The following is a 27160-nucleotide window of genomic DNA, read 5'->3' as shown; positions in this document are numbered from 1 at the left end:
CTAATAGAGACCCTGGTGGTGAGGGCTGGGGATGACTGTATCTGAATGCATTAAGACAGGGAGCAAAAAATTAGCCAGATCAATACTAACTGGATGCATAGTCAGACAGTGCCAGATGGGCAAATCCTACAAAGTTCCTCTTAAAAGCAAAACTGAAATCTATTTCTATAAGGAAACAGTAATGAATACTTTAAGAGGGGGCAGTTTCAGTAAATTGGCACCGAGCACAGTAAACACATCACAGAGACCCCCCCCAATAAAAATAAATAAAGGCTATTTTTTTCCTGATATATAGAAAAAGCCCAAAATAGCCTTAAAGTGGGAATGGGGTATTATATCAAATAAAATTCCTGTCAGAAATGTTACAGAAACAAGGACTCCAAAATCGTGATTTAAATGAGAAATTTGTCTAATGAGAAGGAATTAGGTATAAACATTTCTGGCAGGAATTTTTCTTAAACAAAAAGGGGGCACAATTGCAATATAGATGAAAAACTCATTTAAAATGCTTTAAATGTATTCAACGACCTCAAAGAATTAATTATAGCCTCATTAAAAAAAAATGTTTTCCTGTCAAGCTTTCAAAATAACTTTTAAATCAACAGAAATAACAGTCACAAACTACTAGCAGTTCTGGCAGCATGAGGCAATGAGAACAACTGCACTAAAAACAACCTTAGTGTAGAAATCCCTCTCAACATTCATAGCAAGTCATACATCACTCTAAAAAGGTTAAAACCCACAAAAACTCAGAAAGAGCTTAAGAAGAACACTACAAGACATGCACTGTAATACAAATCACAGAAAAATAGTAAATAAAAAAATATGCAAATTATAAGAATAATCATTCAAGCACTAAAAGAAAAGGCAGATATTGAAGTAAAACCCAGAAGGAGGTTGCTTATTCTGCAGCATAAATCACCAGGAAAGGAGCATCTCAAGAGAGGTAATTGGCCCTTCACTATTAAAAATAGGCAGTGGGAGGAATTCTTGAGAGACTGCCAATAGGAGAGTACCAGGGCACTACTACCCATTTACCAGTAAGGCAGTGTGTTTGTTTATCATCAGCCTTTGTTTTCCAACTTTCCTATTCTTGTGCCTGCAGAAAGTCCTCTGCTACTGGCCAGAGCTCTCTCATGACAACCAAATAAATAGGCCATCGGCAGGCAGTTATGTATGGTGCTGGTTTCCAGTTAACTTTCCACTACTTTTGCCAGTTAACACTCTTGACTCCAACAGGTGTCTGGTGCTCTCATTCCCTTCCAGGATAGGACTGCCAGCGTCAGACAGTCACATTCATTATCCCCAACTGGTTCTTCCACTAGTGGACCTATTAACTGAATCAAGGATACCTAGGTAGCAGTCAGGATTGTATCCCTCTGCACCATGGTGCCTGACAAAACAAAACCAAATAGTCAAGAAACCAACATATACAAGAGAAAATATGAAATAAATAAACTGGAGATAAAGAACAAGCTCCAGATCCTGAAGTCAAAAAGACACCAACAATACAGTGCACCTACTTTTAAAAGGCCTACAAATGAAAAAAAAATTCAGAAGAAGAGAAGTAAGTGATCCTTGACAATAACCAATGAATGTGAATTCATGAGGTGAGGCAATCCTTAAAAACCAGAAATTAATATGAATTAAGGAAGCGGGAAGGATACTGCATTTGGCAAGGAGTAATGAACATGAATTTAGGAATGAGGTAAACCTGGAAAACCAGAAATGGGCAGGAGTTAAGGAAGTGAAGTGCTTACTCTGACAGTAAGTAGGAACATGAAGTGGGAACATTAAAGACTAGGAGGCAAACTATTCAGAATACTTATCTTGCAGGTTTCAAATGGTGATTTCATAGTCACTCTACAATTATTTTTTATCTTTTTCTGCCTTAAAAAAAAAAAAAAAAAAAAAAATCACACTTTTGGATGAAAATATGCAGAAGTTGTGAAATGATAGCAGACATTTACATTGTGTAGATCTGGTACAACAATGTACAGTTTTGGTACAACTCCAAGGAAATGCTCACCAAATTAAATGAGCCAAGTAGTTCTGCCAATTACAAAAATCTGTGAGAAAACATTCCAACTGATCATTTCAAAGCCAATCAAGAAATCTGAGGTGTGAAACTTCACCTGATTTTTTTCAGTCTCTGCATATTTTTTCACATTTCTTGATAAAAAATTATTGTTCTTAAGTTGAGGTCCTAAGACGACAATTTGCTGATGATCAATGAAGTTAAGAGGAACCTCTGACAACTTGAATGTACATACATGTAACTTTCCTAGAACATTTCTGGACATAACATTTGTTCAGAATATAACTCGTAAGTGTCTATGTCATGAAGTCTTGAGCAACATCCTGCAATTCTGGCTTAACAGGTGGCCTTAACGTCATGCTCTGAAAAGACATTTCTCCAACAAATGAACAACAATGGCACCATGTATTATGAAACAATGAGACTGCATTCATTACTTCAAGGCCCAGGAGATAAAACAGAAAAAGGAAAAACAACTTCAGTTCTGACAATAGGCAGTCAGCTGTTGATGAGTGACAGTGGTCCCCAGCTGAACGAATATCACTGTGTTGCAAGTAAGTGGAAAGGAAGTATGGAGTTATGAGTGATGACTGGTGATGGCTCTACTCTGACAGGAAGTCTGGGAGATGAAAAAGGAATTGATTCTTTACAAAAAACAGGAGTCATTGAGCTAAAAAATAATTTACAATAGTGTGGACACTCTCATCCCATGAGTAAGCAGTTCATCTTAGAGGAGGCAAAATACAACTGATGGACAAGGAGTTATGTTTCCATGTTTTATATCATCTTATTTCAAAAAAGAGTAGTTGGTCTCTAAAATACTTATCATCTGGTTATCAGAAATGTTGCTAATACTTAGGGGTTTAGCCATTCCAAATACAGTACTAAACTAAACTTTCAGTACTAAAGTGGTAAGAGTTTTTGGGAGGATTGGAATAATGCAATGTACGGTAAGGGGTATTTGGTGGTATGGAGAAATGTGTGTGGGCACACAGCTGTAGTACTGAGGAACATGTAATGTGTGTTTGAGGTGGTTAACTTTATAGTTATGTAGTTTCTGTGGGGATTCAAAAAATGCATCCCCACTCTGCAGGAAAACTTTACTACAACAATTATTTCCAGGAACAAAACCATGCAGGCTGATGTATAGCAATCGGTGGAACTTGCTACTCATTACATGTGTCTCTTTTCAAAAACTTAACCAACGGCTGTATTCAGAATATGATCACTGACAACTACTCAATGAGCTGACAAAACTTCACAAGTCACAACAGCACAACCTTGTGTTAAACCTTCAATTGTAGAATGACAACTTTAAGACAAGGATCATAAAGGCCCAACTGCTGACTTCCACTTATATAAGACAGCACAATAGGGTAGGTTAAATAATGCACTGTTTGCACATATGTGAAAGGAAAGTCTGCCTTGCCTCACACCTCAGTTCTTTTCTAATGGAGATAATCACGGATGAAAAGTAACCAGATAATAAAGGAACAGAGGTGCCCTAGACAAATATTTAGTCTCTTAAAACTGGAGAGATGTTAAATGACAGAAAAGGTAGGTATTTTGCTATTTCTTTTTTGCCTCTGTCCTCCCTCAGCCCAATCAAATCAGTCCTATATGCTGCACTAGACACCTGCATTCCTGTCCTGCTTAGTGAAGCAAATTGTGGCTAGTGAAAGCTGAAGGTCACTCCCATGGTAGCCAACAAGCTATCTGCTGAGGCACAGCCTGCCTTGCCAGATCAGAATGGTCTCTTATATGCCAATCCTTAGTTAAGATGCTACACACACATTGTATTGTCTTCCTATTATAGCTCACCAAATGGTTACTTTTGCTGCCATAAAGACATTTAATAAAAGTACAAGAGTGAGCTATAGTAACTTAAAATGAGGTGCATGTCATCTTGTCACCACTAGACAGTGCTCCTGCAGTAAACCTAGTCACCTCTGTTCAAAAATGAGAAAACTACACTGACCAATTCATTTTAACCCCCTGGTTTGCTAGCCAAACCTGGTTTGTTAGGGCAGTAGTCTGTGGTCCATCTCTTTGAGCCAATAAGCTGGCTTGGAAAGGCTGCTACCATGAGCCACTAAGAGAGACTAAGAGGCTAGATCCTGTATCTCTATAATCAGTATCTTAGACTTTTGAGGGGGTGATCTGTGTTTGTCCTACAGTGACATTACAGACCTTGCTGTTCTTGATCTCCTATACCTCCAATAGTCTAACAGCTTAGCAAACATCAAAATAAAGGGCCTATTTTTTCACCAGCAGATAAACAATGTGATGGAGAGAGAAATAAGAGAAAGAGGCAGACAGACACACACACACACACACACACACACACACACACACACACACACACACACACACACACACACACACACAATCTTTGTAGAGAAGAAAACTTAACCCTACTATTATACAACTTTCTTCTTCCTATTTCACCTTCTTCATGTGTACCTTTACTTCAGGGCCAAAAACTTCAGAACCATGAAAGGGGGCATTCAGAAGTGTCACCATGGTGAAGTTGGTCAAATCAAACCTGGAATTCTGGTGGGCAATAATGCCAGATTAACAGCTCTGGCTAAAACTCTGGCTGCAACAAAGTTTACTCACAAGCTAAGGTTCACCAAAGTAGAGAAAACAGCAAAATGGGAAATTAATCCAACTGGAAAGTGTCATATAGTGTGGAGCACTTTCAGAAATATAGCTTGAAAAGTCCATCATATGGCCTCAAACAGTTAAGTGCTCCAAAAGCAAAAAGATGAGCATAAAAAAGTGCATTTCCTTAAGCAGCCAAGGACTTTGGTTTTCAAGTCGATGCATCACAGTGCTCTGGGGTTTGGAATTCTGTACAGCCACTGCCAAAAGCACAGTTTTAGGCTCAAGAATCTCTAACCAGAAAATCCAAAGTAAAAGTTTTGCATCAAGAAACGGTCAACAAGCGAAATGGTCTGCTTGACAGGAAGAACTAAAGCCCTTCTGCTGAGCTCTCTGTGGAGAGGACCCAAAGTCTGATGGCAACCCTCCCTCTGTTTATTCATCTCTGGACTTTTCTGAATTTGGTTTTCTCAAGGGAATGCTGGGGAACTGGCATCATCCTCATTGCCATTCAAGTCAGCACAGTGGAAGAGGAGTCAATGCATTCTCTCTTACACTTGGTCTTCTTATACAAGTAAGTGGGTAACTCGGATAAGGAAGATTATCTCCTTATGGGAGCCAGCATGGCTCAATGATCTCGATGAAGAACCTGGGTCCAGTGTTCTGAACAGAAAGCTGAGAGAAGGGTTGATCAAAGTTAAAAGTATCAGCATCACAGCCAATGTCAACACTAACATCAACCCTTAGTCCATCAGTGATGAGAAAGTCATCAAGAGATCAAAAACTGTTAAGGGTGGGACATCTTGATGCCAGCAAAATACCCAGCAATGCCACTATCTGAGGAAATGGCAACCAGATCAGCACTGTTGAAGGAAGAATGATCACCCTGGAATCAAGAGATACAATGGTAAGGGAGGGGTCTAATCCTGACACACTACCTGGAGGGAGATAGGACCCAACCTTTGCTACACCATAAAAATTGCCTAAATAAGCTTCCCCAAAATCAAAGACAATTGACAACTACAGGAATGGGGTCTCTTCTTCGCATCATGGTCTCAACATTAAATGTACTTCTCTATCTGATGTCTGTTAAAAATAATAGGTTCCCACAGTTGAAAACAGTCTACCTCAGATCTAGGAGGTTAAGTGGTCTCCTCTTGGTGCGGCTCCATCTTAACAGTATGAGAATTCAAAGAAACAGACTTTTTAAGTCAAATTCTTCATTGGTTTTGGTGCTTAAAGGAAAACTCCACTTTACAGCTCAAAACGTGCTTTTTACATTTTATCTTTGCTGTTCTAGGCTCTTTTACTACATCAAAATCACCAAATGCTTTTCATACAATTAACAGATTATCCCAAAGACTAACCATCTTGGAGCTTAAGCCTGTCAAGTTAACGTGATTTTGTTTTACTGCTTTCATGTCTTCTTCCAAGAATTCATATCAAGTCCCCATGACTAACCATCCCGGAGCCGGAGCCTGCCAAATTAATGTGATCTTGTTTTACTGCTTTCATGTCTTCTTCCTAGAATCCATTTCAAGTCCCCTTTATAGGAGTCACTGTAGGTATAAGAAAGTGACGTTTTCCCCATCTTGCTGAAACACAATGGCTGTAGTGGAAGTTGCAGACATCTTACACACCTTTTCTAACATCAGTGCTTGCACATTTCCCTGAAAACCCCTCGTACGTTTCTTTCAGTGCTTATTTTATGCTATTTTCAGTAGTTATATAGCTCCAGCCAAAAATGTCAGTACGTTGCAGGCTTTTGTAAGGATTTTACTCTTGAATGTTGGAAAAATATAGATGCTTTTTTCCTTCATAATTATCACTACAAAAAATGTTCTTGAAATTGTGTTTTTTTGAGATTTTTTCAAACTGAATCACAGATATCTTCATATATTACATTCTCCCAGTTCTGATTAACTGCTACCCTTGGTTGGTTATACTGTAGCATACCAACATTTCATTCAAGACCATTATCCTTGAGCATGACAAATTAGTTGTTCTCTGTGCTAGGCATAATACCCAAACACTATTTTAAATAAATTTGTTGCTGTTACAGAAATCATGATCTTTCTCAAGTCGATCACTGTACAAAAAATGTGGTCAAGTATCACAGTTGCCACCTTTTTAGGGATCCACTTCAGCTGACTGATGAACAACATTGTCAAAACCCACATGGTCAAGACCACATGATCGACAATGGAGTTTGGTCAACAGAAACATCAAAACAGCACCTACAAACAACACAAAAACAATGTTTTTGCAGGAATAAGTCCCCTGCATGCCCCGTATGGGGGGGGGGCAGCACCCCCCTGATAATTATAAATACCAACTCAAAGACTGCACTACAGTAAGGAAAAGGGTACATCCCCCCAATTACCACAATCTCATTCAAAATGGGTGATGAACTGTATTGTTGATCATGTTGTCTTGACCGTGTGAGTACTGATAATGTTATTTGACCAAGTGAAATAGATCCCTTTTTTTTATGGCCAAGTGGAACATTCTTAATGAATCCTGAGATTTTGTGGGACACACCATTTCATCAATGAAAAATATTTTTTTCATCTTATTACCAAAACAAAGACTATGTCATGGACAAGGATGGTTGTTAATACCATTTCATATGCCATTAAGAGGATTTCAAATGCAGAATCACAGCCTTCTGCAACATTTAGAGAAAAAAAATGTTCTTGTAAAACATCAAGACTTTTGCCATTTTTCTTGCTTTTTCACAAGACAGAACTGTCTATATGAGGATGGTCCTGCAGGAAGAGAAAGGTGGTTGCCCTATCAACTATGTGCACTGATAGATTTTTTCTTTATCACTGCAGCAAAGACAGTAAATTTAAACAACACATGGCAGTTTTTTTTTTTAGCAGCCGAAGACATCAGCAATTCTGATGACTGCCTATGAAATATTGTGGATAAAACATGACTGGAAAAAATTATAGCTTTCCCTCTGTCCGTCATATGCCATGCAGGCAAAGAAGTCACTAGTGTAGTACCCTAGGGCTCTGTGTTGGGCCTGCTCCTGTTTGGCATCTACTTCTCAGAAGCAAAGGCTAATGTCAAAGGCCTCTATCTCACCAAGTTTCACAGAGGACTGTAAATTGGGAGCCATCATAGATTATACCCCAACACCAACATTCCAGGGTCTAATGCAAACAAATGACTGGTGTGAAAGCCATGGATTAAAACTCAACGCAAAGAAATACATTACAGTTTCCTTTAGGAAATTGTCAATCCAAGCCAATTACTTCCATTGATAAAACACCCCCAAGAACTGACTCAACAGTTAGGGATATGGGAACATACACAGACACTAATTTGAAGTTTGACTAAAACATAGCCAAGTTAGTAAGACAATCATTCTATGTCAACCAACTAATAACTAAAGGTATGGAACCCAGGTCCAAGGAAGCAATAGTACCACTCTACTCAGCCCTTATCAGACCCACTACTGAGTACAATACACCTTTGGCATGTACTTGGGCATTTGCAACAGTTGGAATGCCCTCAAAGGTTCCTCAACAGGAGAGTACAGGGTATGAATACTCTGTCCTACACAGATTGCCTTAAGGTCCCATCTTTGTACTCAAGTCTCCTACAGGTTACTGAGAGGCATTCTATGCCTAGCATATAAGATGTCCTTGGATCAATTTCTGATGTATCTCTTGCACATACACAAGACAAGCACCACCAAAAACACTAGATCAAAGGACCTGAACTTTGCAACATAAACAGAACCTGCTGGAGGGATCAGTTTGTGTCTCAAAGGATTCCCGCTCTACGGAATAAACACTCCATCTATTTGAAGCAGAGTTCACTCCTGTCCCTGTTCAAAAGAAACCTTGATCATTGGATGATCAAGTGCAAATTCACCCCTGGACTGGTCCCCATGTATTTGATAGAAAGAGGTTGCCAGTACATAAATTAATCCCAAACTAACATACACCCCCACACATATAACACTTAGCTACCTCCTTACTAACATACCCACCATATAGGATTCCAAGAAACTCTGGGAGAAAACTGGGTTGGTTTGTATGGCTTGGCGTGTAAAGACCCTGCTGGTCTTTAACCTAGTATGAACTAATGAACCTGTAACCTATAAATGAAAATTCACCTTCAGCCTACAACTAGAACAGAAAACTGCAATAAAATATATAGTACAAGTCAGCTGAAATGCTAAGTGTGTAGGCGGGCCTAGGCCCAAAACTGAGAAAAGGAAACCGGACAGGAACATTTCCACACATTTGACCAGAGAGGGGAAGATAAGAACATTTTCAAATAGTTCTGAATGAAGAAGTAAGAGGAAAAAAAAATCATTCAAAGTTTGAATTTCTCACAAAGCTAGTTGGCTAACCAGGGCCATCAAGGAGACTTATGTTGTTTGAGACTGGCAGAGAAGATCTAGAGAATGAGAGCTGTACTGCCCATTACAGGGGGTGGGGGGAGTACTAAGAGCCTCTGCAAATCTGGGGTGCCAAATGTACGCAATGCCTGCAGTCTTAATCCTAGGAATTAAGGAGGCTTATTTCATTTTGCTTTACTTTGCTTTCATTTACTGAGTGACTGCGTTTAGTCAAAAAAAACATTTTCAGTAGAGGCCCAGGGAGAAAAGATGTAACACATTTCTGAATCTGTGTTTAAAAATTTCTGTAATACACAAGAGCAGACAAAGTAATACACATTAAGAATTCACAAATCATTAAGTAATTACATTATATTTAAATAAAAGCAGCTATTACAGAATAAAATATTTATAAAAAGCACTTATGCATTAGTGGATAGACACTGAACATTTAAAGAGAAACATTAGTGGTTTTGTCACAGATAACAGATTGTGTGATTAGTGCTTAAAAATTCAAACAATTGGAGGTGAGGAAAGGAGCTAGGAGGCAGAAAATGTTTATATTGTCATTAGGTGGTGTATAAAACAGGTTCATACAGAATTATACATATGGCTATCATAATGTTTATATTAGAAGTACAGTGGTAGGGATGAACAGTGCCACATAACTGTGTATGGTTGGCAGATGCTAGTAAAACCATTCAGGTACTGGTAAATACTGGTTGTGGGGCACATGACTTTGAATGAAGAGAAATGGTTTGACAACATGGCAAAGTGAAGATATTAGGTGCATCTACCCTAGATATATATATATATATATATAGAATAACATCCACCGAGTTGATATTTGAAGTTATAGTTGTGTTTAAAATGAGTCTGCATTCTGAATGGGATGTGGTTCTATAGTCTACTTACACTATTTGAGTACAGCCAGTCATCAGCAGTATTAGATGATTTTGTTACAGTGATTTTTCTCTGGAGCATAACATTCTATTGGGGGAGTACTGTTGTATTCGGTTGTTAAGGGATGGGCAATTTTCTGGCTTATATAGAAGTATGTGCATTGTAGTTGGCCAAGAAAGAGCTTGATGATGTGAAAGTTCTAACCAGTTTAATTATCTAAGGGCTAGACAGCGATGTGCTCTATTGTTCTACTTTACTGCAAATTAATGAACATTGGGATAGCATAGAGGAGAGATGCCAGTAAGAAAGCAGAGACCATACATCTTCCGGCTATGTCAGGCCATGACATTAGACCTATTCATATCAAATAATTTTTTCTCCACATTTCATGGCCATTCTATACCACATTAACAGAGGGAATTTCTAACTATATTTAACATAAAAAGCAAATAAAGCAGCTGCTGAAAATACTGACTGGCAAAAGAACAGCCAATCTCTTCCTTCTTTGGATTAAGTTTAGCATAGTCCCCACCACTATTCTCAATCCAAAATGCCTACATGGCAGGAATGCACAGAGTTTGCAGTCAAGATACTATTTTTTGTGGGTTATATGATCTCCTTTTCAGTAACCTTTTGTACTTCTTTCAAAATGATGAGAATCCCTTGCATGAGTCTCTGACTTCTAATTTAAAATCCTTAATTCTTCAGTATAAAATAATCTTCTTTGCCTCTTACAAAATGTACCACAACATGAACAGTCTAAGACAACACATCTGAAAGAAATGGATTCACTTTATAGCATCGAAACACTGAATTATCAAAATTCAGTATCACAAAACTATAAAGTCGAATCCCCTAAATGGCGAACATGCACAAACGCAAAACACAAAACTGTGAATCAACAAACTCCCATCAAACACACATCACACACAACAAAACACATACATACACCAGCATATATACCTCCCAACACTTCCCCTACAATAAACACACACACACAAAACCAAACACATGCACAAACCTACCCTTACTTATATATACTAACTCAGAGGTCGCACAACACTCCAAACCACAAACAACCCAACATCGCACATTCCACAGCCCCACCCACACAAACACACATCACATACACACAAACACCAGCACTCCCAACACTAACAGATTCACACTGCACAACACCTACCCTAATCCACACATCAAACACTCCAACACACTCGAACACACACAAACCATCCCCAAAACCTCAAAAACAGTACACTTACGGGTTCGACATAATCCATTTGACACTTCTGGGTTTGCGGTTTCTGTCCATTCGACTTTACAGGCTCATAATTCTAAAATTCGATATTTTAGCATTTCGAGCATGTAAAGTGAATCCAAAGAAATCACTACATACTACTAATATGGTTAGGGTGCAGATAAGTTTCCAGCATTCCCAATTACCTTTACCTGCACGGTCTAGTTTCATACAGCAAAAAGCAGTAAGACAGAAGAACAGACCATGTTACTGAGTTGGTTAATAAATCTATATAGAATCCACTTTTTCTTTCTGAAAACGGAAGTTGAAATAAGAGCAAATTCAGCAGGCTACCCATACCTGTAACTATTTCAGCTGCCTTGAAGTGCTTGAGTTTCTGCTCCCACATATCTTCCATATCATGGGCAGTAACTATATCCTGTTCCATATCCTCATCATCAGTTTCATAATCATCTTCTTGTTTCCTCCTCATCCTCTCTGCATCTTCAAACAGACGGATTTCATGGTCAGAGTAAAGACTTTTTTCCATTTCCATCTACAGAGAAACACAAAGGTTTTGGAAGTATGACCCGTATTAAAAACAATGCAAAATTCACTCTGTATAGTTCAAATGTCTTACACAAATATTTTCATCTTCCCTCACTAGTAGCAAAACTCACATCATTATCGATACTGTAAACCTTAACATGTCTAAACTGCAAACAAGAAAAAAAAAAAAAATAATTAAGCCAGTAGTTCACTACCTGAAAGTAGGATAACTTGATTCACAGAAAAGGAGGCAAAACTCAGAGATAAAAAAATAAATAAAAATCATTACAACTGTCGCTCGTCCTTCTCAAACACATAAGACAAGCAGGCAGGGGAATTTTTTTAGATGCTTTAATACATAGAAACACATCAAGATGGATAGCAGCATCATAATGTACGAACAAACTAGCTAACAGACAGACCTTGCATACATACATGCTTACACCTCAACAGCTTACTACAAAATGGCAGTCAGACTTGCACATGCTCAGTATATATACACTTGTGCAAGCCTTGGGATAGCTTCTTAAACGTACATAAACACATTAATTTACATGCTACCTCTTAAAAAGATTGCCCTTTGAAAATATTTGAGTTAGACATGCATTACTATACACATTAAAAACAAAACAATGCACATGTCCAAGTTGCTTCATATCTGTCACAGGGTTTAGAGATAAGACCATATCTCATAACATGAGTGTGTGGACCAAATTTAGCAAAAGGGACAGTCTGCAGTGCACAACTCGTATCAGGAACTTCTGGATTCATCATAGAACAAGAATGTCCTCTGGAACTTCCTCAGGAATTGTAACACTGGACAACTCACTCGGAGATAAAGAGTCCCTCTCACAGGCTATGTGCTGTGGTATAGACTCGGACACCAGTCTCAAATATTTCTGATTCCACCTAAAAATTGTTCCTGGTGATTCCACAGTGTATGACATCAGCTCTGGACCAATATTCTACACAACATCAATCCGATCATAACCTTTGGACTTTTGCATCCTTACCACTTCTCCTTCTCGTAATGGCTTGAGCAGTTTGCTGGTTTTATCATAGTAGGACTTCTGGGTTGTACGCTTCTTCAACAGATTGGCTTTCACTAACCTGTTCTTGACACACGAACCAACAACTGACTACGGATTGGTAATGTGGTTCTGGTTTGTCTCGACACAAGTCTCTGAGTAGGTGAACCAAGATGTTTATCATGAGAAAATTTCTGAGATTCAAGAGATTTGGGAAATCATCACTATTATCTCATTTTGACTTCTCAAGTAACTCTTTTGCACTTTGAACTGCATGTTCTACCAAACCATTTGATTGCACATACTCTGGACTACTTGTGACATGAGTAAAGTCCCATTCTTCAGCAAATCTTTTGAACTGTTGGCTTGTAAACTGCATGTCACTGTCAGAAATAACTGTGCAGGCTACCATGTACAGCAAAATGATGCTTCATCTTAGTAATGACAGTACTGGATGACAGGTTGGGAGGTTGGTCAATCTCGAACTAATTGGAGTAAGAGTCTAACACCAAATAATGCTGACCATTCCACTCGAAGCTATCATTGGCTACTGTCGACCAAGGTAGTTCAGGAATTTGGTCAAGCCGAAGTAGTTCCTTCTGTTGATGTGGCTTAGTACTATTACACAGTGAGCAATATAAAAGTGCTCTCTCAATGTCTTGTGACATAGAAGGCCAAAATACTAGTCCTCTTGCCCTTCCTTTGGTAGAAGCAATTCCTGGGTGACCACGATCCAAGACAGTAATGTACTCTTGTTGCAAGGACTTTGGAACAATTACTTTTGGACCTTTCATTATGATACCATTGTCAGACCAAATCTCATCTCTGTATGGAAAATAAGGTTGCACTTCTTGAGGTAAACTAGATTACTTTGACGGCCATCCTGGATTGGTAAAGTGGTTGAGCCTTTGTAAAACTGGATCTGTGGCTGTGTGATCTCTCAGCTCAACAAGACGTATGGAAGAATTTCTCACTGCCATGACTTCAAAATCAAGGTTCTCATTTTCGAGCAGTTCTGTGGTGTTTCTGGGTGATCTGCATAATGTATCAGCAAGATAAAGTTTGCCTTTCTTGTAGACAAGACTGAAATTGTACTTTTGCAATATCAGCATCATACCTTGCAGTCTGGCTAGAGCTGAATGCATAGCCTTTCTCAAGATAGTGACTAGAAGTTGGTGGTCTGTTTCGATCTGGATAGGTCTACCATAAACATAATCATGGAACTTTGAATATGCAAACAACTGCCAAAAGCTCTTTCTTGATCTGGGCATACCTCATCTTAGATTGGGCAAGAGTTCTTGATGCATAGGCAACAGGCTCATCCTCTTGTAGAATGACTGCATCAAGACCAAAATTTTGAAGCATCATAGGAAAGTGTAACTGGTTTGTGAACAACACAGTACCAGAGAGTTGGTGGACTAGCTATTCTCTGTTTCAGGATATCAAATGCTCTTTGGTGTTTCTCTAACAAAGCCAGGATATATCTTTGTGTGTCAGCTCTCTACTCAAGTCTGGAATGAACTTGCCTACATAGTTGACCATGCCAAGAAAGCTTTGCAGGGCTTAATCATTATCTGGTGCTGGCATCCTGAGAATGGCTGTATATTTTGAAAGGTCTGGTCGTAAACCTGTGCTTGTAAATACATGAGCAACATAAGTAACTTCTTGTAGCCTGAACTTGCATTTGTGTAGATGGAGCTTAAGATTCACTTGATATGCTCTTTCCAGAACTTTTCTGAGGTTTCTGTCATGCTCTGATTCATCATGACCTCAAACCAGTATGTCTACTATAATAGCACAAGGATACCCAGAAAAAAATTTGCCCCATTGCTCATTTAAAGACTTCACTTGCAGAATTTATCCCAAATGGCATTCTCAAGAATATGTACCTGCCTGCCAAACAGAGTACTAAATGTAGTGAGCAATGATGATGTTTTGTCAAGGTGAATTTGCTAAAATGAACTCTCTGCATCATCATCCCCATTTTTCTACATGGGGTTGGGGTATCGTGCTAACTTTGCCAACTCTCTCAATTCAGTGCCACACTCTTGCCTTCTTCAACACTCATGCCTCACTGTCACAGATCTTCTTTCACACAATCCATCCACTTTTTTGCTGGACGTCCTCACTTCCTCTTACCTCTTCCCGTCTGTCTCAAATCTTCATTACCAGATTGTCTTCTGCTTTTCTGCACGTGCCCAAACCACCGTATTCTGCTCCCTCTGATCTTTTCTGCAATTGGACCTACTTTGGCTTCTGCTGTTATGTCTTCATTTCTTCTTCTGTCACACAGTGTGCATCCTACCACCCTTCTCAGGCACTTCATTTCCATCACCTCTAGCTTCTTCAACTTCTGCCTTTACTGCGGAGGTTTCTGTACCATAGAGTAGCACTGGTCACACCACTGTCTTGTACACCTTACTTTTCATCTTCTTTGGCATTCTTCTGTCAGAAGACTATACCCGACTCTCTATGCCAGTTGGCTGCAGCCCCTCTGATTCTAGCTTTGATCTCTTCATTCAGACTCCCCCTCTCTTCAACGACCCCTCCCAGATACTTGAAGCTGTTTACCCATTCCACTATCTTCCCTTCTATCTCTATTCTCAGCTTCTTCTGATTTCCCCAATTTGCTGCCATTACCACCATCTTATTTGTGCTTAGTTTCATCCCATGTGCCTTCAGTTTTGCATTCCATTCTTCTATCATTTGCTGGAGGTCTAGCTCAGTCTGCCTGTCATGCCACATTGTCTGCATACAGCAACTTTGTTGATCTGTCCCCTCCAACCTGTTTACTAATGTAGTCAATCACCAGTATGAACAGCAGTGGGCTCAGAGTTGAACCGTGGTGTACACCCACTCCTACTGGGAGCTCCTCTGTGAGGTCAAATACTGTTCGTACTTGAGTCACTGGGTCCTTGTATATAACCTGCACTAATTCTACCAATGTTTCTGGGACTTCAAACCACTGCAGTACTATCCAGATCAGCTTTCTTAGGACCCTGTCATAGGACCTTGTCATATTCTTTCTCCAAGTCTAGGAATGCTCAGTTGGACTCTCTCCTCACCTCTATCTTCTTCTCCAGTATCTGTCTCACTGCAGACATCAGGTCAATTGTGCTGCATTCGGATATGAATCCGAACTGCTCATCTCCCATCTGACATTCTACTACTCTGCATAACCATTTATCAATCACCCCCTCCAGAACTTTCATGCAATGCCATAGGAGTTTGATGCCTCTGTACTTCTCACAGTTGTGGATGTCCCCATTGTTCTTGTACACTGGCATGAATATGCTTATTCTCCAGTCATCTGGGATACGCCTTTCTCTCCACACTGCTATCAGCACCCTCAGGAGACATTTCTCCTCTATCTCACCCAGCATCTTTATCACATCTGCTGTGACATCATCTGAGCCTGCTGCTTTCCCTGATTTCATTTTCCTTAGTGCTATTCTTACTTCTATGGTGGGCTCCTCTTCTTCTCTCATTGTAGGCGGTTTCTGGAGCAGTACAGCTTCTGTGGGGTTTTATTCAGAAGCTGCTGGATATACTCCTTCCATCTGCCTTTGATGCCCTGTGGACTGGTGAGCAGGTTGTTGCTAGCATCCCTTATGAAAGGTGTCCATCTTCTTTATCATTCTGTCTTTGCCTTGCAACCTGACAGTTTCTTTGCGCCACTTACTGAGTCACATTCCAGAAGCTGGTAGAGTGCCTCCGATGCCCTATTCTTTGCTATTGCAACTTTTTCTTAGCTTCTTTGTTAGCCAACCAGTAGTCCTTACTAGACTGGTCAGTCTTTTTTATCTCCCACTTCTTCCTGCACTCCTCCTTTCTTTTGATGATTTCCTGGACCTTCTGCATACCACCTGCTTTCCTTATGTCCCTTATTTCCATACCTGGCTTGGCCACATATCTTTTCCGTAGTCCTAATACATGCTGTTGCCATTCTTGTTCAACTCCACCCATTTCCTTTTCTTCTTGTGGTGGTAGAGCCTTGAGTAATTCCTTGAAATGCTGTACTTTCTCTCCAGTCAACTTCCAGGTATTCAGCCTGGTCTCCGTTGACCTTGGAGCATTCTCTGACCACTGCTTGCAGCTGATTGTGGCAACCAGTGGTTTAGCCTGTGGACCAACTGTTTCACTGGGGATGACTTTGCAATCATGGATTCTACCCCAGTGCATTTTCCTTTCTAGGAGGAAGTCTACCAGAATTGCCTGTTGGCTACTCTTGTAAGTGATCCTGTGACGCTCTCTCTTTCTGAACCATGTGTTGGCTACTATCAAGCCATTTGACAGACAGAAGTCTAGAATGGCTTCTTCTTCTTTATTCCTTTTGCCCCACCCATGTGGACCCAGGCAGTCCTCATATCCTGTTCTGTCTGTCCCGATATGTGCATTCAAGTCACCCATTATCAACACCAATTCATGCTGTCCTGCTTTATCAAGTAGGTCCTGCAACTGCTGTCTGAATGCACTCTTCCTCACCATCACTGAACTCTTTGCATATAAGATAGAAAAAATAGTAGCATTTGGCATCAAGGCTCTGACTTCTTCGACTTTGTGCATTGAGTGATGAGGTCTTCTTAGTTCAAATCTTGTGGATCAATACATATTCTAATGTTAGAGCTTTTCTTGTGAGTTACCACCATGGAAGATACCCATTCAGTTGGCGTTTCAAATGGACAAATCATACCTTGTCGCACCATTTTATCTAACTTGGCTTTGACTCTGTCCTGCATGGCTATTGGAACTTTACATGCTGGCCTGATAACTGGATTGACCTCTGGGTCTAACTTCATGGAGTACACAACTGGGAGCTTGCCTAGTTTGTCTTCGAACAGATCAGCACAATTAGAAAACGTACTGGGCAAAACTAGAGTACTGGTCTTTTTAAGCTAACATGATGGACTTCCTTATTAAATGAAAGCAGTCCCATTTTCAAACTGTCTCTGAGCCCTAATAATGACTAGACGTGCCTCTTGACCTCATAGAATAACAAATCGTAGCTTCTTTCAGCAGAGCAACATGAAAGCACTACTGAAACTACAGTTTGAATTTCTTCACCTCCATAAACAATAAGCTTTGCACACCTTGTCAAATTAAGCCGTTCACCTTTACACACACTAGCAAATGTTTCTGCTGAGATAACATTGCACTTGGAACCTGTATCAACTTTGAGCTCTATAGGTTTGCCATTTATCCGAACAGTACAAAATACTTCATTCTTTGCCCTTAAATCTACTGCACTGTTTCATGAAGCAATGACACACCATCAACATAAAGATTAGCCTGCAACCCTATGTCATGGCTTTCTAATTGATCAACTCATTTCTTAAAATGTTCCCTTTCAATGAAAGAATGGAGCCTTTTGATTTATAAAATCTTTTGAAATTATTCCACTTATTGCATTTGTAGCACTGCTGACCAAAAGCTAAAATTTTTTCCTTTTAGATTCATGACTTCCACCACAATTACAACAGTTGGTAATGAAACTAAGTTGGGGCACATGCTTTGAGTTTGTTGACTCACTCTTGTGCTTCATTGAGACTGTGCGAACTCTGGAATTTGCTATAAAGCTCTGGGGGTTACCAGTGAGTGTTACAGGAGTTACAGTTGCTGCCATGTATTTGGGCCTGTTTCTTTTAACCACGTGCTGCATACTATTAACATGAGCTTTGTCACTATATCTTCTAAAGTTGTTCTCATTTGTAAGCATACTTGTGTACTTTTCTGTAAGCTTGTATATCAGATGCATTACAATGGCCTTATTCAAAGTTATATCACTGTCACAAAGCAAAATCTCTCTCAAAGCATCATCTTTTGTACCCAGGGTTGCCAGATTTCTGACTGGCCAGATAAGGACAAAAAAGGCTGTCTTTAAACATGGAGCTTACTTGTGTTTAATGCGGAACATCAGGCAGTTCCACATTAAACACAAGTAGCTCCGTATCAAAAAATCGCAAAATGGAGCTACTTGTGTTTAATACGGAACTGCCTGATGTTTTGCATTAAACACAAGTAGCTTCGTGTTTAGCGAGTTTTGATTGGCCCATATGCCGGTATACAGGACAATAAAAAAAAAAAAAAAAGAGGAGGCAGTTTCGCCGGGATTTAAACCGGCAGTGCGAGACTTGGGATTGGGCTGCTGATCCCGGGACAATCACGCTGAAATAGGGATGTCTGGCAACCCTGTTTATACCACACACATCTGTCCTTTATCAACTCATCTCTTAAATCACCAAATCTGCACATTTTAGCTTTATTTCTGAGATCAGTTATATATGCTACAAAAGCTTCACCAGGCTTTTGATCCACTGTGTAAAATAAGTGCCTTTACACATTTCTCTCTTGATTTTGTCAATGCAAATGCCTTGGAACAGCTAGTCGATACCCCCACAAGGGGTGATAATATCTTGGACTTCGTATTAACCAACATGAGTAACCATTGCAGCATCCCTATAGTATCATCCTCCCTGGTAAGATCCGACCACAAAGTGGTCAATTCGAATTCACCATCTCCCCCAACCCCCCTCTAGCTAGGATCAGACATAAAAACTTCTCCAAAGCGGATTACAGCCTTCTGAGGGATGGTACAAACAGCTTCACAGCCCTCCCCCTCTGAGGGAACTGGCACCAATATCCAAAACTACACCAAAGCACTATACGAGCATGTATATAGATGCATGGAATCAGGAATACCCAACAGGACTAAATCATCCTCCGCAAGGAAGGGTAAACTTGTCTGGTGGACATCTGCAATAAATAAACTCTAACAAAAGGAAAAAATTACTGTCCAAGACCAAGAAGGAGCAGGTGCCCAAGTGGAAGCAATGTCTCCTTAGCCTGAACAAGCAAATACGAGCACAACTGAAATCCTCCAAAGCAAACTTTTGAGTCCAAATTGGCTACATCTACTAGACATAATCATAACGCCTTCTTCACATATGTCTGCAACCTCAAAAGAAGCACCCAGATCTTTTCAGAACTGGTGGTCAAGGGCACCACATATACAAATGCCGTAAATATAGCAAACTTGCTGGCTGACAGATTCAGCGAAAACTTTACCCATCTGTTTCCCCATCAGTAAATCAGGACATCCCTAGGTATAAGGGAAAGGGGGCAGGTACTGGGGAACAGGTCATCACTGCTCTCTCAAAGGCAAAATATACAGCTTCCATGGGACCACATCCCAGGCTGCATCCTACATGAACTTAGGCAGGCACTTGGAGTACCATTAGGCACCCTATTCAACCAAACCCTGAGTACTGGCTTCATCCCAGCTGAGTGGAGGACAACCACTGTCATCCCTTTAGACAAAGGTGGAGCACCTACCGATCCGGGAAATTACAGACCCATCAGACCCATCAGCCTAACTAGCCTGATCTGCAAGGTCATGGAATGGATCATCATGGACCTCATTAACAAGGACAATGGCAACCTCAAAACACTTGATCCCACACAGTTTGGCTTCATCAAGGGGAGATCATGTATGCTAAATTTGGTCAACTTCTTTGAGACAGTCACCAAAGCCACAGATTAGGGGAAGACTGTGCACAGTGTCTACCTTGATCTAGCCAAAGCATTTGACACTATTCCCCACTCGGGCATAATAGATAAACTCTCTCATTTAGGCATCAAAACATATGTTACCAGATGGGTAGCAAACTGGCTCACTGACAGAACCCATGTAGTCAAAATAGGGGAAGCCACCTCAAGCAGTAGACCCGTAACAAGCAGCATACCTCAGGGTTCCATCTTGGGGCCACTATTATTTGGGATATACTTTTTTGAGGTGCAGGCCAAAACCAGTGGGCTATGGCTGACCAAGTTTGCAGATGACTGCAAGCTAGGTGTTGTCATCAATTCCCCTAGGGATGTGGACATCCTCCAAGAGGGTCTCACTCAGACAAATGACTGGTGCCAGAAACATGGCCTCAAGCTGAATACCAAAAAATGCACCATCATCTCCTTTGGGGAGAGTGACGTCCCCACAAATTATCACATTAATAACAACATCTTAAGCACTCAATCGTGAGGGATTTTGACCACCAAGTTGCTTCCATGGTACTGAAAGCCTTCTACATGGCCCACCTCATAAGTAAGGGTATCTCATCCAGGAACAAGGAGATCATAACATCCCTGTATTCCTGCCTTATAAGGTCCATTACTGAGTACAACACACCTTTCGCCTTGCAAAGCACATGCAGCAGCTGGAGAGACCACAGAAGTTCCTCACCAGGAGAATCCAGGGTCTCAAACATCTACCATACACAGATAGGCTAAAAGCCCAATCCCTCTACTCAGTTTCATGCAGACTCCTTAGAGGTGAACTCTGGCATACAAAGCAATCATGGACCCCACCTTGATGGGACTGCTGCATATCCGCAAATCAAGCTCCACTCCAGTAACCTGCATGCATGGCCTCAACCTTGTCTGTGACATCAACAAGACTTGTTGGCAGGACAGATTTGTGTCCCAGAAACTCCCTCATCTATGGAATAGACTCCCTCGCCACATCAAGTAGAGTACCTATTTACCCCTTTTTAAGCACAAGCTCGATAACTGGATGGGAAACAGAAAATATGCCCCTGGGATTCCACCCATGTCCCTGCTGGACAGGGGTATTGGGTGCCGATTTGTCTAAACATGGCTAAACTCTTGGTTAGGCTTATAAGGGCTTCAGGGCCAATAGCCTAGTAACCTCCTATGATCCTATGATTAAGCACTCAGGGTCTTCCTTTGACTCAGCCGGTACAACAATATGATGGTTTTCCCCCTCTCCTGTAAAGACAGCAGGTGCATACACAAATGAACGCTTCCTGTCCAAGGCTTCTGACCCACCTAAATTAAGTAGCATAATTGCCTTTGCACGGTCTTTATTAGAAAATGCAGCCTGTATGAAAATGTCATACTCTTGCTCAAACACTCTTCAGTTCTCAGCAATATTACTGTCAAACACAAGTGCACTGGGTTTTTGAAATCCATCTGCCATGCCCACAAAGTATACACATAAACACACTGAAAATATGGCCCTTGTAATTATGTACGAACAAACAGTTCTGTGAGCTTGTAATAACACTCAAATGCACAATACTGTACTTTGTGAAATATGCTCTGAAGTGTCTGTATTCTGCAAAATATGCCCTGTAATGGCTGTACTTCTGCGAAACAGCTTTACTGTAACACTGCAAAAACACGTGAACACTTTATACACTTCTGATGACTCTGATATCTTTGTTTAATACGGAAAAATACACACTTTGCAAAAATGCAGTCATTTCCCTTTATTTTATGCAATCTGGGCTTTATTTCAAACATTTTCCTTAGTAATTTGGATATTTTTATCAATATCGTACATATCGGTTTATGCAAATACCATTTAGAATGGTCTGTATGCCCCCTTTTCATATTATGTGAAAAGAAACAGTGCTGAGCAAGTTTTAATACCTAAAATTCATTTCTGACCTGTTTTGCAAACTTTGCACATCTTAGAAAAGATTCACTCCTGTATATTCCCACCCACCCCAAGCAAGTGCCTTAAGTCATTTTAGCCAAGCTGCCTTTAAATTCATGCCCTTTGGATATGCCGTTTCTGATCCCATGTCCTTTAGACATGCCACTTCTGGCACCATGTCACTCATCCTTCAACAAACAAGACAAGCAGGTGGGGGGTTACGTTTAGATGCTTTAATACACAAAAACACAACACAATGGACAGCAGCATCATAAATAAAGTATGAACGAACTTGTTAAACAGACATACCTCACATACATACATACATACATACATGCTTACATCTCAACAGCTTACTACAAAATGGGAGTCAGACTTGCACTTTCTCAGTATTTATACGCTTGTGCAAGCCCTTGGATAGCTTCTTAAAAGGTACATACACACATACTGATCTACAACAACAGCGTCTAAACTAATGTTTCCCCACCTTGTTACCATACTGTCTTCCCAAGGGTGCCACAGTGAAGTAGATGAAAAATGAAAGGAGTTTTTTTTCCAGAAATTTACATTTGCAGCACAAATAATCACTGGCCTGTAGGTCAGAAGGGGTTTGTGAACACTTTTAATCCCACTCATGAAGCTTCTTCATTAATTTATGTTACAAATAAAATTACAGAAGAGCACCCGTTTGCAATAAACACACTAACACATGCATGCCTTTGCATTCCCTGCAGCTTGTGAGTGGATTAGTGCATTGCTATGTTTCCAGGATTTTTACTAATGGCTTGGTGCAGTAGGTAGGTGCCTTCCCCCACACCCGAATCTGCCCCACTTAAGACAAGAGTGACATTGTGTTGTTAGGAGTTATTGGGCATTGTTTTTAACATTTAGGAGTTTTATCTCCCCAGATGTTAAATAAGAAGTACAAGAAAAACAATAACCTTGGAACATGCAGCACCGTACACCACAAAATCTTTTATTGATAAAGACCACTTGCACGCTTTTGTTCCCTAAATATGGGAATGTCATCAGAACTACAATACTGGTATACTCAACTAAAATTTAAAAACTCCCTCATCACATCATGTGGAAAAAGGGACCAATCAATGGATACCTCACATTAAAAAGACCACTGTTAAAAAGTGCCTTCTGTGCAGAGTCTGCATGCCCTCCCAGTGTTTGCGTGGGTTTCCTCCGGGTGTTCCGGTTTCCTCCCACATGCTGCAGGTGGATTGGACATTCTAAATTGGCCCTAGGTGTGAGTGTGTGCATTTGTGTACCTTCTGTGGAAGGCTGGGTGCCGGGCTGGCAACTCGATACTGTAAAACTCTGTCACTCGCTCCGCAGACCATAGATCCACTGTGGTGAACCCTAAGGGAGCAGACAAAAGGAGAAGAAGAAGATATTGACTAATTAATAATCAATCATAACTAACCAGATGCTGTACTTATAACATTAAAATTATGATTAAAAAAGAAGTTATGTCTTACCATAACGTTCCATCTGTGTTCATTTATTACAGATAGGACCTCGGTTCCGTCCTCAGAACCGATACGGTCGTTTTCCAGCTTGTGCAAGCCAAAAACTCTCAGCTAAAAACCTACCCACAATGCCCCTCTCCTAGATACTCCAGATCGAGTTTGCCCACCTAAGATAAAAGATGTAGTAATAGGAAAAAAGGTAGGAGGCTCTGTCTGAGCAAATACCCTAATCAGGAGTTCCTGAAGTCCACCAGGAATCCAGGCAGGGGGAAGGAGGTCGGGAAGTACTGAATGAACAAAGATCTACAACACACAAGGAATGTTATGGTAAGACATAACTTCTTTATCTGATGTTGTAAATCTTTGTTCATACCTTACAGATAGGGCAGAGTCCCCAGCTACTTGGTTCCTGGGTGGCCCTAAGGAAGGATATTCCTGAGCCCCATAGAACCAAAAGATGCGCATCTCCTGGAGGCCAAATCCAATTTGCAATGAGATATGAAGGTATGAGGTCTTGCCCAAGTGGCTGCTGCTCATATATCATCCATAAAGGCTCTGGAATGAAAAGCTACAGAAGTAGCCATAGATCTGGTAGAATGAGCCTTTATTCTGGAAGGTAAGGGTAGCTTATTCTGTTGGTAGATAAAGGTAATGACATTTCTACGCTAAGAGGATAAAGTCACTTTGGAAACAGATTTACCCAATCTGGGTCCTGCAAAAGCCACAAACAATTGGTCTGTTTTCCTGAAAGATTTAGTTCTGTCCAAATAACAACGAAGCTGCCGGTGTACATCAAGGGTGTACAAAAGGTACTCCCCTCTATTAGAATGCCTTGGGAAGAAAACCAGCAGGTCAATAGATTGGTTAATGGAAAAGCCAGAAATGACCTTGGGCAAGAAAGAAGGGTCAGTACAAAGGGACACCCTATCCGTATGGAAGATCAAGTAAGAACTCTTGACCCTCAAGTCCTGCAGCTCAGATACTCTTCTCGCTGAGGTGAGTGCTACTAGAAGTATGGTTTTCCATGACAAAAATTTTAAATCACATGAATCAAAAGGCTCGAAGGGAGAGCCTGTGAGAGACTGAAGCACTAGAGTCAAGTCCCAGGTTTCTAAGGGAGGTTTGACCGGAGGTTTAACATGTAATACTCCCTTCAAAAAGGTCTTGCATAGGCAATGCGACATAATTGAAGAATTTTCAGGACCATTATGAAAACTGGCGTTAGCTGCTAAATGTACAGTGATCGCGGAAGCCGAGGCTCCTGCATGTAGAATAGTCGTCAGGTATTGTAGAATATTTTGAATAGGCATAGAGAAAGGGGTCTAAGTTCTGGTCTTTGGCCCAAATAGATAACCTAGTCCATTGACTAGAATAAATCTTTCTAGTCGAAGGTCTGTGTGAGGCCAGAAGAATTTCACGAACAGGAGATGGGATGTCAGGCAGCCTGGCAATCATTAGAAGTGGAGGAACCAAGGTGCGAGCTTGAGACTGTGCAGGTTCGGATGAATCAATTCCTGAGGATGGGATAACAGGTCCTGGGAATGAGCCATGATCCACGGGCTGTGAATCAGATGAGGCCATAGAAACGGGAACCAGACTTGACTTTGCTTTTCAATCTATGAGCTTTCTGGAGAAATTTTGGAATGAGGGGAAATAGGGGAAAGGCATACAGAAGACCCAGGGGCCAATCATGCGTTAGAGCATCCCTCGGTGGTTCCCCCTGAGGGGGGAATCAAAGCAAAATAGCTCCTGCATTTGTAGTTCAGGGGTGAAGTGAACAGGTCGCGGCAAGACTTGCCCCAATGTTGGAAGATCCGATCTGCTATTACAGGGTTGAGGGACCACTCGAGAGGCATCAGGATGTTCCTGCTCAGATTGTCCACAATAAGGTTGGAACTCCTGGGAATGTGCGTTGCTATAAGAAAGAAATTGGAAGCCATTACCCAGAGCCAAATCCTCATGGCTTCCCGACACAGGGGGTAAGATCTGGTTTTACCTTGCTTGTCGATATACCAGATGACTGACATGTTGCCTGACTGAATTGCAATAGTTCCCGAGGGTAGGGATGCATGGAACGCTTGCAATGCTAAGAGAACTGCCCTTAGTTCCAGGACATTTATGTGCAAGTTGGCCTTGATGGGGGTCCAGGTGCCTTGGACAGTCTTTCCCTGAAAATGCCCCCCACCCTAACAGTGAAGCGTCCGTGGTCACCGTGGACGTGGGTTGGGGAAGACAGAACGGTCGACACCAAAGATTCTTTTGTGGCTCCATCCACCATAGCACTTCTTCATTGTTACGGTTTGTAAGGCGTATCATGTGGTTGAGTGCGTGGGTTAACAACAACCATTGTGCGGAAACGAGCCACTGCAGGATTTGCATGTGCAATCTCGTCAGTGGTACTAAAGTAATGACAGCTGCCATGAAGCCCAAGAGTTGCAGTACAAGACGTGCTGGTACAAATGTGTGAGAAGAAGGTCTTGAATTTGGTATCTTATTTTCAAAAGTCTGTGAGGGGGAGAAAAGCTTGACTGGATGTTGTGTCGAAGACCACTCCAATAAATTACACTGTCTTTGTTGGGGACATCTGAGATTTGTCTTTGTTGATTGTAATCCCAAAGCAGAGAGCGAGACCTTGAGTGTAAGAGTGGCTGCGGACTAGGAGATTCCTGGTCGGAGCGGTAAGGAGCCAATCGTTTAGATAGGGAAACACCTGGAGTCTTTGTAGTCGAAGATGGGCTACCACAACTGCCATACATTTGGTGAACACTCGGGGGGGGGGGGGTGCTGTCGAGAGACTGAATGTCAGTGACCTGAACTGGTAGTGACTGGCTCCCAGCCAGAAGTGGAGAAACCTCCTGGAGCAGTGATCCATCTTTATGTGGTAGTACACATCCTGTAGGTCTATAGAGCACATCCAATTGTCCCTCCCTAGGAAGGGAAGAATGGACTGTACTGTGACCATGGGGATTTTTGAGGTTTGATAAATTTGTTCAGTGGGTTGAGATCCAGGATTGGTCTCCAGTCCCCTCTCTTTTTTGGCACTAAAAAGAACAAGTAAAACCCAGATCCTGTCTGTTCTGGTGGGACTGGTTGTAGGACTCTTTTTCTTAGCAGTTTTTCTATTTCTAAGGCTGCCAATTCTCTCTGATTGGGTGGTACATCGGGGATTCGTTTGACGGGTCTGGGAGTTAAGTCGAATGGTATTTAGTAGTCTCTGGATATTATTCTCTCCACCCAAACTTCGGTAGTAATAAGATGCCAGGCTGGTAGATGCACAGAAAAATGACTCCCGACTGCTTCCAGAGGAAAACAATCGGGCCACTGCTCAAGATCGCTGGTAGGGTCTGCTGGAGAAAGTAGCTCTGGCTCCCTGGTTACGCAGACCCCTCTACCTCGAAAGGGGCGTCTTCCACATGAGTTGCCCCCTCTGGCCCGGGGGGGATTGTTCACCACGAGTGTCATGAAAGGATCCTTGGGATTTCTTGAACCATATCTTTCCTCCCTTC

General features: G+C 41.1%; 1 protein-coding gene across 1 annotated transcript in view; it reads right to left on the bottom strand.

The window, feature by feature from the left end:
• MRPL46 (mitochondrial ribosomal protein L46) overlaps positions 1-27160 on the bottom strand; it is a 160859-nt gene that overhangs the window by 118682 nt on the left and 15017 nt on the right. The window contains exon 2 of the mRNA XM_044078356.1: positions 11503-11698. Within this exon, the coding sequence (XP_043934291.1) occupies positions 11503-11698 (196 nt within the window). The remainder of the gene's footprint in view (positions 1-11502; positions 11699-27160) is intronic.

Source organism: Protopterus annectens, chromosome 7.part0 (genome assembly GCF_019279795.1).
Source record: "Protopterus annectens isolate FY-2018-M chromosome 7.part0, PAN1.0, whole genome shotgun sequence".
Classification (NCBI taxonomy): Eukaryota; Metazoa; Chordata; order Ceratodontiformes; family Protopteridae; genus Protopterus; species Protopterus annectens.
The sequence above is the reverse complement of the archived record's forward strand: the minus strand, read 5'-3'. Positions and strand labels throughout refer to the sequence as shown.